This window comes from Lontra canadensis, unplaced genomic scaffold (genome assembly GCF_010015895.1).
Source record: "Lontra canadensis isolate GAN:19392208 unplaced genomic scaffold, GSC_riverotter_1.0 scaffold77, whole genome shotgun sequence".
Lineage (NCBI taxonomy): Eukaryota > Metazoa > Chordata > Mammalia > Carnivora > Mustelidae > Lontra > Lontra canadensis.
In genome coordinates, this window is record NW_022631071.1 from 8,782,208 (window position 1) to 8,794,822 (window position 12,615).

General features: G+C 32.4%; 1 protein-coding gene across 1 annotated transcript in view; it reads right to left on the minus strand.

The window, feature by feature from the left end:
• Window positions 1–12,615, minus strand: part of LOC116881770 (kelch-like protein 4) — a 48,745-nt gene that overhangs the window by 15,896 nt on the left and 20,234 nt on the right. Inside the window, exons 6-8 of the mRNA XM_032881811.1 lie at window positions 9,382–9,606; window positions 7,211–7,373; window positions 5,246–5,458 (exon numbers count right to left, since the gene is read on the minus strand). Of these exons, the coding sequence (XP_032737702.1) occupies window positions 5,246–5,458; window positions 7,211–7,373; window positions 9,382–9,606 (601 nt within the window). The remainder of the gene's footprint in view (window positions 1–5,245; window positions 5,459–7,210; window positions 7,374–9,381; window positions 9,607–12,615) is intronic.

Sequence of the window (12,615 nt, forward strand, 5' to 3'; positions counted from 1 at the left end):
AGGGTGATTATCCAAAAACCAATCAAATGACATATTGACAGCATGAAGGAGAGAGCAAGACACATGAGCATCTCAACTGGTGCAGATAAAAGTACATGACAAAATCCAGCATATTTTTATGACAAAAACACTGACCAAATTAGGAATAGAAAAAAAAAAAAAACAACTGCATCAACATAATAAAGGCCTTATATGGGAAACACAGGGCTAAGATGATACTCAGTGGTGAAAACTGAAGGCTTTTCCTTTAAGATAAGGAACAAGATAAGGATGACAATTTTACCACCTCTATTTAATATATTACTGAAACTCTAAGATCAATTAGGCAAGAAAAATAGGTAAAATTCATCTGCAGTGGAAAGAAGAAACTAGGCACCAATAAATAGAAAGATACCTCATATTTCTGGATTAGAAGACTCAATTTTGTTAAGATGGCAATATCACCCAACTGACCTACAGATTCAGTGCAATCTCTAGCAAAACACCAACAATATTCTTTGCAGTGATAAAATAATGTATTAGAGATCATATGAAATATCTTTCCATTTGCTTCTTTGTTTTGTTTCTTAAATTCAACATATGAGTGAAACTGTATAGTATTTGTCTTTCTTTTACTGACTTAATTATTTGAATAATCATTAGGGAAACTCAAATTTCATCCACAAAGAGATACTCCTTCAAATATATTGGGATAACTATTAAAAACAAAATAAAACAAAAAAGAATATAAGTGTTGCTGATGATGTGCACAATTCATAGCAGCAATATTCACAGTAACCAAAAGGTGGAAACAACCCAATTGTTCACTAATGAATGAATAAATAAAACATGGTATGTACATATAATGTAATATCGTTTAGCTTTAAAAAGAAAGGAAATTCTGACAAATGGTATAACATGGATGAACTTTGAAGAATTATGCTCTAAGTAAAATATACCAGTCACAAAAGAATAACTACTCATGATTTCACTTTTATGAGGTACCTAGAGTTGTCAAATTCATAGAAACAGAAAATAAAATGGTGGTTGCCAGTGACTGAGGTGAGGGAGAAATGGTGATCTTTTGTTTAATGAGTACAGTTCTGGTTTGAGGAGACAAAATAAATAAATAAATAAATAAATAAAGATCTGGACACTACAATGTGAACATACTTAATGCCACTGAATTTCACATTTGAGAGTGGTTAAATGGTAAATTTTATGTTATGTATATTTTGTCACACACAAAATAACCTAACATAACGAAAAGGTGATCAACTATTACCTTACTGGGGAGAACTAGTGTGAATAATCTTAGCATCACATATATTTACCTATAATACATTAAATATTTGAGGCAGGGGTGATTAACCTGAAACTTTTATATATATATATATACATATGTGTGTGTGTGTATTTATATTTATTTTTTTAAAGATTTTATTTATTCCACAGACAGAGATCACAAGTAGGCAGAGAAGCAGGCAGAGAGAGGGGGAGGCAGGCTCCCTGCCAAGCAGAGAGCCCGATGTGGGGCTCAATCCCAGGACCCTGGGATCATGACCTGAGCCGAAGGCAGAGGCCTTAACCCATTGAGCCACCCAGGCACCCCTATATTTATTTATATTTTGCATAATGTTAAAATTTTGCATCTCTTAAGAACCGATCTCTGGAGAAGCATCTCAAATATACACTGAATAGCAGGAAGCCAGTCACTTAGAATTAAACTTTTAATTTTTTTTTGTTTTAATCCCATTAAAATTAACATACTGTGTTATATTAGTTTCAGGTGTGATTCAACAATTCTATACATTACTCAGTACTCATCACGAGAAGTTTACTCTTTAATTCCCATCTCCTACTTCACCCCCACCTACATGCCCTCTGGTAATCATCAGTTTATTATTCCCTATAATTGAGTCTGATTTGGGGTCTTTTTCTCTCTCTCTCTCTCATGCTCTCTCTTTCCTTTTGCTTTTTTGTTTTATTTCTTAAATTCAGCTTTTGAGTGAAATAATATAGTATTTGTTTTTCTCTGACTGACTTATTTCAATTAGCACAATACTCTCTATTTCCATCCATGTTGTTGTAAATGGCAAGTTGTCATTCTTTTATATGGCTGGATAATATTCCGTGGTACATATATACTACATATTAATTATCCATTCATTTGCAATGGACACTTGGACTACTTCCATAATTTGGTTATTGTAAGTAATGCTACAATAAGCATGTGCATCTATTCCTTTCTTTCTTTTTGTATTATTTTGGGTAAATACCCAGTACTTTAATTACCGGATTATAAGGCAGTTATATTTTTAAATTTTAGAGGAACCTCCATACTGTCTCCCACAGTAGAGGCATCCATTTGCACTCTTACTGACATGCAAGAAGATTTCCTTTCCTCCACAACCTCTCCAAAACTTCTTTCTTCTATTGTTGCTTTTAGCCATTCAGACAAGGGTGAAGTAATATCTGATTGTAATTTTGACTTGCATTTCCCCAATGATGAGTGATGTTGAGCATCTTTTCATGTGTCTGTTGGCCATCTGAATGCTTTTGTTTCTGTTTTTTGAAAAAAAGTATATTCCATCTGTATGTTTTCTTTGGTGAACTGTCCATGCCTTCTGCCAATTTTTAAATTGGATTATTTAGGGTATTTTTGCTGTTGAGTTGTATGAGCTCATTATATATTTTGGATATTAACCTTTTATTGAACATGTTGTTTGCAAATATCTTCCTTCGGTAGGTTGCCTTGTAGTTTTGTTGATTTATTCATTTGTGGTGCAGATTTTTATTTTGATGTACTCCCAATAGTTTATTTTTGCTTTTGTTTCCCTCTCTTCAGGAGACATATCTACAAAAATTTTGCTAAGGCTAATGCCAGAGAAAATACTCCCTGTGCTCTTTTCTAGAATTTTTATGGTTTCATGTTCAACATTAAGGTTTTTAATCCATTTTCAGTTTTCTTTGTGTGTGTGTATGGTGTAAGAAAGTGATCGAGTTTCATTGTTTTTACATATTGCTGTCTAGTTCTCCCAACATCATTTGTTGAAGAGATTGTCTTATTTCCATTGGATATTCTTTCCTACTTTGTTGAATATTAGTTGATGATAGAGTTGTGGATTCATTTCTGGGTCCTCTGTACTGTTGCATTGATCTATGAGTCTATTTTTTGTACCAGTACCATACTTTTTTTTTTTTTATTACTACAGCTCTTTAATATAAGATGCCTCCAGACTTGCTTTTCTTTTTCAAGATTGCTTTATTTGGGTTCTTCTGTGGTTCCATACGAGTTTTGGGTTGTTTATTCTAGCTCTGTGAAAAAATGTTGTTGATATTTTGATAAAGATTGCATTAAATGTGCAGATTGCTTTGGATAGTATACACATTTTAATAATTTTTGTTCTTCCAATCTTTGAGCATGGTATGCCTTTCCATTTTTGGTGACATCTTCAATTTCTTTCATCAGGGTTTTATAGTTTTCAGAGAACAATATTTTTGCATCTTTGGCTAATTTATTTTCCTAGATATTTTATTGCTTTGGTATAATTATAAATGGGATTGCTTTCTTCTCTTTCTGCTCTTTCATTATTAGTATATAGAAATAAAACAGATTTCTGTACATTGATTTTCTCTCCTGAGACTTTACTAAATTCATTTGTTAGTTCTAGTAGCTTTTTATTGGAGTCTTCAGGATTTTCTAGGTATAGTATCATGTTATCTTTAAATAGTGAAAATTTGACTTCTCCCTTGCTTATTTGGATGCCATTTATTTATTTATTTTTATTATTTTTGTTTTTTCTCTGATTGCTGTGGCTTAGACTTCCAGTACTATGTTGAATAAAAGTGGTGAGAGTAGATATCCTTGTCTTATTCCTTGACCTTAGAGGAAAAAGAGTTCTTTTCACTATTGTGTATAATGTTAGTTGTTTGTTTTCCATATATATGGCCTTTATTATGTTGAGTATATTCCCTCTAATCTCCTTTTTGAGAGTTTTTTTTTAATCATAAATGGATGTTGTACTTTTCTGCATAAATTAAAATGATATGGTTTTAATATAATTAATCTTTTTTAAACACACGTAAAAACTACCACAGATCAATTATTTCCTATAAGAAACAGAATATTAGTGTTATCAATTATGATTCAGTGGTATGTTTCTCAGAAGAAAACTTATATTATTCATATTTGTCCCTTTAGTCTTTTCTTCCCAAGTTCTATCCTTTACTGTTAGATCAAATTCCCCTAAACTGTTTTCTTTGTGTATTCCATTCCCCTTAAATTTAATTTTCCCTTCACCACAAGTTAAAATCTAAAAGCTTCCACTTTGACATTTCAGACTATCAAATGATCTGGTACTTATTTGAATTTTTGATTGTCCTCCCAAATGACATTTCAACCTAAAGTCTCTGCTTTTATCTACATTTCCTTCTCCTTTTTATCCATAGCTTTCATTGTGAATTTTTCTAGAACTGAAATTCCCTTCATTATATTGTGTATGTGCAAAATACAAATTTTGTATTTTTTTAGTTCTCCGTGAATATTTTCTATTCACGGAGAACTTATTTCTATGTTCTAGTTTTCTAGGTTCCTCCATGAATATTTTTGAGTGCATCATCCCATACTGATTTCCATCTTTGAATTCTGATAACTTTACTAATTGTAAATTTGTCACCTGGCCTTAAGTTAATATCTTTTAACTATTATACATCTTGAAGGGAATGTGATTATTATAACTACAAATCATATGACTGAGTTATTGAACAAACCTATCACACTTTATCCAAATGAATGTCTCCCATTTAAAGAATTTATCTTTGGAAAATTAAATACTTAATGTAATAGAGTTATTGTTCAAAATATAATTAACATTTCTTTTTGGAAATTCTTTCCATATAGTCTTCATCATTTGGGGACAAATATAATTTTCAAGATAGTAAAGTCATATTGATTTGAGATGGTGAATAGGTTGAGTGGTATAGTTTGGCATTAAGTTTCTTTACTCTTGCATCCCATTTTTTACATTGTTTTATGGGGTGATTATCAAACAATAAAAGAACATTTAAAGGATACATTTCTTATGATGCACCTAAAATACAGTAGAGGGAGTTCTTCAAAATATTTTGAGCCTAGGAATAAGTGTGCAATTAAAAAATATCTTCTGAAAGGATTAATACTTATTTGGAAGACAACTTTCTAGTAGCCCTATTTCTAATTTCTGAAAAAAATTAATATATTAATAAATAAATAGAAACATTTTACCGTTCCACACAGCCAGAAAGCTTGGAACAATGGCTAGAAGCAGGGGCATCATGACCTCCAGCAACATATAAGAATCCATTGTATGCTGCAACTCCCACACCTCCACGTCTTTTTGACATTGAAGCACACAGACTCCACTTGTTAGTGTGTGGATCAAAGTATTCCATTGATTTGAGGCAGGAACTTCCATCACGACCACCGATAGCATATAGCCTAGGAAAAAAGAACAGAAGTGTGAGTGTGTGTATGTGTGTGTGTATACAAGCATTTTTACACACACACACACACACACACACACACACCTTGTACAAAGCATTTAAAGTTTATGATTATATGTTCTACTCCCTTAGTATTTTGTAGTGGATGGCCTGAGTTTGTGAATGGATAATTACCTAAAGGCATTTTTCAAGGTCTACTCCAAACTCCCAGGCTTCAGTGTTTTCGTGAAAGTTCGACATTATGGACTAAAACATCCCATTAGAAATGAAGTTAGAGAGAGGAAATATCAAAATACTGGCAGTATTTGTCAATTATACCTTAATAAACCTGGAAATTAAAATAGAAAAGGGTAGGTAGGATGTTTCCAAAGACTAACTCCAGCAACATTACAATTTTGGCTAGGTTCAACTGAATAACATTAAAATCCCTCTTATATTTATGAACTGATTTACTTAGTATTAAAAATATTAATCATTAAGAAGATTAACTTAATAAACAATGAAGAGAATAAGAATCAACAAACTGGATTTTTCCTAAGAAGGTTTATTAGCTATCCTATTTCTGCCATAAATTTTAGAATGCCAATTCTTATGATGAGGAGTATTTTTAATCTAATTTAAATTTAATCCTGCATCAATGAAAATTAAACATTTATTAAACCATATGTTTATAACTGCCTTTCATGCTCAGTTGTGAATAATAACAAGTTAGTAAAACAAAATTAAATTAGTCAAATTTGATGATTTCAGTCTGTTCTATAATAGTTAGGAGATTGTTCCCAAGTCACTTGATATTGAGATCAGGCCAAAGATAAGCAGATTAAGGAGTATTTTAAGCTCCAAGACACTGTAAGTCGGGGCATCCTCTTAAGAACAGACATTTACTACTTTGTGCACAAGGTTCTATAAACAATCTTTGTTGAAATTTTCCTGTTATACAATGAAATATTGATTATATACGGTCAGTACAGATACACAAGGGTGTCTCCTGCCACTGATAAATTCTGGTGTCTGAAATTGTCATCATTAAAGTCCCTTCTATATGCTGGTCACTGTTTCTAAAGGTCCTTTGTCAGGAAGGGCATAAGCCCGTGGAAGAAGTAACAATTCAAAGATCTTAGCAACCTTTAATGTCATTGCGTTTTAATATATTATCTTGTTTTCATGGGCAAGTGATCAGGAAAGGGGAGAGATTCAGAAAGATATGACTTGGTGTAATTATAGAGTTGGGAATACTGAACACTCAGGACAATGAAGGATAGAGAACAAAAAGACTTGCCCTATTACAAGACAAACCAAAGTTTTAATAAGAATAAATCATGATGTAAAAAAAAAAAGGGGTAACTTCTCAAAGGCAAAAGTGGAACTTCTTTGCCTATAAATATGCTTCTCAAATTTAATGTGCTTACAAGTCACTTGAGGATATTTTTAAAATGCCAGTTCTGATTCAGAAAGTCTAGGGTGGGGCTAAAATTCAGCATTTCTAAATAGATCTCAGGTAGTGCTGATGCTGCTGGTCCCAGGACTACACTTGAGTACTGACGCAATACAAAATATTTAGTTAAATGTTCATTTTAGACAAGCATTTTGCCATATAATGAAGGGAAAGTTCCAACAGAGGACATTTATTACTGATTACTAGGATGTCCCAGTCATTGTGAATGCTTATTGATTGATGGACCACATCACCAAAGTGTTGTATCACATAACCTGGGAATAAAGAGCATTCATATTTGGGTTTACTCACTTATTGTTTAAGGCAGCAACACCAACTGTGCTTCTAGGAGTTGACATACTGGCCACATAATTCCACTGATGTCCCTCAGGGTCCCATCTTTCTACAGTATTTAGATAACTCCATCCATCATGACCACCAACAGCATACATTGGTCCTTCAAGTGTGGCTACACCTAGAAGATAAAAATAATATGAGGTCTCACAACATATAATGGTTTTTTTTTTTCATTTTGCAAACAACTGGCTGCTTAAAAATTGTTTTTGTTTCTTAAATAGTTTTGTGTATGCATTATAATTTACTAATCTTGATATGAAACTAAACATGGTCTCTTCACCCTAGGAAATTTTCAGGCATAGTTATTGTATCATACATAGTTATATACATAGTCGCTGTATCAGGCAGGTTATCATTGTTGTAATACTGAAGTTAATGGAGGTAGTGGAACACACCATTTCTAGGGATGTAATAGAAAGTGGAAACTATTTTTTAGCATAATTTCAACATCATTTTTTAAATATAAGAGATAGATGAAACATCTATACTGAATCTTAGGTAATTCTTAGGTTATTCATAGGTTACATAATTTGTAGGTTAAAACCATGGTAGGTCTTTTTAAGCCCTGATTTTTATTATAGTTATTTAAAAAAATTCCCATGTGATAACCAAATAAACAGGGATTTTTGAGGTTTAGTTAGAAATTTGTTTCTTGGGGCCCCTGGGTGGCTCAGTCATTAAGCGTCTGCCTTCAGCTCAGGTCATGATCCTTGGGTCCTGGGATTGAGCCCTGCATTGGGCTGCCTGCTCCACAGGAAGCCTGCTTCTCCCTCTCCCATTCCCCCTGCTTGTGTTCCCTCTCTCACTGCGTCTCTCTCTGTCAAAAAAAAAAATGTTACATTACATACCATGAATAACCCCTATCTAACTGCTTCTCTGGGAATTCACATAATTGGCCTTGCTCCCCACCTTCTTCACCATCTCAATTAGCATCTCAGTGGTATAACTTCAGCGTTTCTACCTTCTTAATAATACCAATTAGATTTTAAAAACTTGCTATGATTTCTCTGTAAGATAGTTTTCTAAGTAATGACACAACTGAGCTGAAAAATTATATAGTTTATCATTTGACATAGATAATTTTTAAGATGATTTGGGGAAAAGACAATATCAGTCCTGAACCTGACACTTTTTAGATGTGTAAATCAGTTTTTAAACAACTAAATTAAATTTAAAAAAATCAATGGAAACAAAATTTTTCTTGGAATATCTACTAAATAAAAAAGGTTTCTTGTGTATTGCTTTCAGATAGATTATGGGAAGAATTACGTCTCTGAATTGTTAAAGAGGTTAGCAATTGATTTAAGAAAATGCAAATGTTTAAAATAAAGGGAAAAATTAACACTCAAAAAATTTTAAAAAGCTATTATGCTTTTTAAACAATTCTAAGATATTAAAAATGTAATTCATCTAAAGAAAGATGTACCCTGACAAATATTCAGGAGAATCAATGTTCCCAACTGTTTCAGAAGTCTCCACCTCATCTTTCTTAAACTTCTTGGAAATCTCTAGCTTAAATATAATTTAAAGTTGCTCTCAATCAAAGCAGTTTTTTCTAAACATCTTTGCCTTGGAGCATCCCAAGCCTTTTGCTGAAATACAGATTTGCCTTTTATGGGAAGGGACAAAGTTCATCAGATTAGAAACATAATGTCTTTCCAACATCAAATGCTTTTTGTTTTTTCTAAATTAAGGTTAGATGAAAACTTCCTATTTTAGTTTTATGTTTTTCAATGATGTATTCTTTGCAAAACTTTTTATCCCTTTTAAAGTGGTACTTTTTTAAAATAAATTTGAAGGGAGGCAGAGTTAGCAAGTATGACATCTGAAATAAGAAAAAAAAGTTTCACAAGCTTTTACCATTTGATTCAGCTTTTCAGAGTTTTGGAGATGTTTTGACTAAGGGTTTGGTTAAATCCCAATAATGTGCACTCATGATGAGCACTGGGTGATGTATGAAGTTGTTGAATTGCTATATTGTACACTTGAAACTTATATAATATCGCATGCTAATTATACTGGAATTAAAATAAAATAAAATCTTAGTAATGTGCAGCAGTATTTAATTTTTAAAAAGATCTACTAATAATACATTTTTTAGAAACAATATAACATTAAGCTCTTACCTAAGCCATGCCTATGTGTTGACATGGGAGGCATCACAGTCCAGATTTTGCTAACTGGATTAAAACATTCCACAGTATTCAAAGTTTTTAAACCATCTCTTCCTCCCACGACATAGAGCTTATTATCAATAACTGCAACTCCAAACTGAAGCCTACGGCCATTCATGGTGCCAATATGTAGCCAGCTGTTGGTTCTGAGATCATATTTTTCAATTGTAGTGGTACCTTTTAAAGGGATATTAAACAATGGAAAAATTGCACATATAAAAATTTTAGTTGGCATCATCCACATTATATTTATATACCTATAATTTATAGCATAGAATCAATGATTGCAACTCAAATTAAAGTACCTAATGATTCCCTAACCTGGTTAATAAGGCATAGGTAATATTTTGCTACTACCAGATCCAAATGGAAGAGTCAGAATAAAACAGTTCATTTTAATATATATGGTTTGTATACTTGTAATGGTTTCTTTGGTTATACTATGTTACTATTAGTACTAACACACGTGTCAACATGATAATTTACAACAAAAATTACTTTGGAATCTATTACCAACTCTTTACACATCCATTATTATTTTAATTACCCTTGGTCATTCAATATATGAATTTGCGTCCTTTTATTTTATTCAGTTGTGTGTGTGTGTGTGTTGATTTAAAATACAAGTGACTAAAGAAACAGGAATGAAAATTTCTTTTAAATGGGCCTTTTGTGTTGATGCATACAATTTTCCATGATGGTAAAATGAAGGATTATAATTAAAATAGATTAAGATATTTATAATTATTTACTTTTTTTAGAGAATTTTTAAAAAAGATTTTATTTATTTATTTGACAGAGATCACAAATAGGCAGAAAGGCAGGCAGGGGCGGGGGGAAGCAGGCTCCCTGCTGAGCAGAGAGCACGATGTGGGGCTCTATCCCAGGACCCTGGGATCATGACCCGAGCCGAAAGCAGAGGTTTTAACCCACTGAGCCACCCAGGTGCCCCTAGATATTTATAATTATTTATTATATTTAGAGTTTAATTCTGAGATATTGCTTACTTTATGTGTTAATAAAAGTTAATTTTCTACTCAACTACTAAAATGTTAATTTTACTACCATAGTATACTGTCACTACTGCCATAGTAAATTGCCACTACTTCATAATAAATTGATAATTTTTGCATCCATGTTCATCAGTAATACTGACCTGCCGTTTTCTTTCTTAGTAGCATTTTTATCTGTTTTTTGTATCAGGATAATGCTAGCCTCATACAATAAATCAGAAAGTTTTTCTTCCTTTCCTATTTTTTAGAGTAGTTTGAGAAGAATAGGCATTATCTCTTCTTAAATGTTTGGCAGAATTACCACATGAAGGCATGCAGCCCTGGACTTCTGTTCACTGAGAGACATTGGATTACCGATTTAATTTCCATTGCTGGTTATTGGTCTATTCAAGTTTTCTATTTCTTCCTATTTTGGTTTTTGTAGTTTATGTTTCTCGGAACTTATCCATTTCTTCCAGGTTGTCCAATTTGTTGGCATATAATTTTTCATAATGTTCTTTTATAGTTATCCTGTGGTGTTGGCTGTTATTTCTCCTCTGTCATTTGTGATTTTATTTATTTGGTTCCTTTCTCTTTTGTTTTTGATAAGTCTGGCTAGAGGTTTATTAATTTTTTTTTTTCCAAGAACTAGAGAACTAGGAACTAGTTCTTTGGAAAAAATAACAAAATTGATAAACCTCTAGTATACACATAGAGTGTACTTAAGACCGCTTTTGGCAGATTTAGGGAATTTTGTCACAAATGCACAGAACCAACCATAGGAAAAAGCAAAAAAAAAATCAGTTGTTATTCTACTGGGCAATTTGTGGAGAAAATATAATTCACTAGTTATGATGAAAATATGTTTACATCTGAACTGTATCCATTGGCCAATTATAATGCTGTGGTATGAGATCATACCAAATCAAAATTTAAACAAAGTACATTGTATCTATGGCTACTTCTGAAAGTTTTTCTATGTATATTAGATTAGTGAAGACAGTGTCTATTTCTTTTCTGTAATTTTAGATCTTTTCTGATGAACAGTGCACTGTAAGTATTTATGTTTCAAGAGTTAGGATTTTCACAATAAAAACTTATGTATATAAAGATACTCATTATCCTTTCTCTTTAATCCCTCCATCTTCCACTGGTAAGATGGATTTTGCTGAATGCTGATTTACAGATCTACAAGTGCTCTATTTACTACATTTACTATTTACATCGCTTAGAAGAATATCTTTTCTACACTAAACATCTCTGAATGATCCTGTTAAAGTGGGAATAACTACAAAGAAACTCACATCAACTTTCACTCTGTCAACCAGCCTATTTCTTCTGAATGTTTTCAGATCTTTCCACGTCCTCATTCTAATATTCCCAAATTGGTCTTCCTATCCACTTCTTCCTAATTTAACTTTCTATTTCAAACTCTTTTCATTAGTGGAATTTACCAAAAAATGAATTCAGATAGGAAATGAAGACTAGACTGCTCTACTTACTCGAATTATAGAGATATTAATAGTGAAGTAGTCAGGAAATTGTACAAGGCTACAATAATCAAGTATGTACAGAAGATTTACACTGAAATAATGTAGAAGTCTGTTTTATGCCAAGTTAATTTTTTCTTCTGGGCATTAGATGAAATATAAAAGATTAATATATCTCACATCTCTTATTTTTGTCTACGAACATATATAACTGTTAGCTCTGTATCTTGAATTCTAAAGATTTCTTCAGCCCATTTACCTCCCTCCACTATTGCTTTAACTAATTAAAATGTAAATCCCCTAACTGAACTACAATGTCAGCTCTATATTTGATGGGAAAACTTAAATTAGATTTTTTTTTTAACTGATGTCTCTCCTTAGGACTCATTTTATGATGTTTCTGTGTATATAGATCTTCTTCCCTAAAACATGGCAAATATAGTTTCTCAATTCATCTCTAAGCTCCTATTCAACCTTCATTTATGACCAGGTTAAGAGGAAACAAAACAAACCTAAAGTTGTCATCTTGTTGGGGACATGAAAGTTCCTATACCTGTGAATATATTTGATTTAGCATCCTAAGTTGTTGGGTCACATCCTTATGAGGTTCAAACTGGAACAACTCCTAAATCAACATGAAGGGGCCCAAGGGTTACCCAGGACTTAAACTGCCCACTGCAGATTTCCCCACAAGAGGCCCAGAT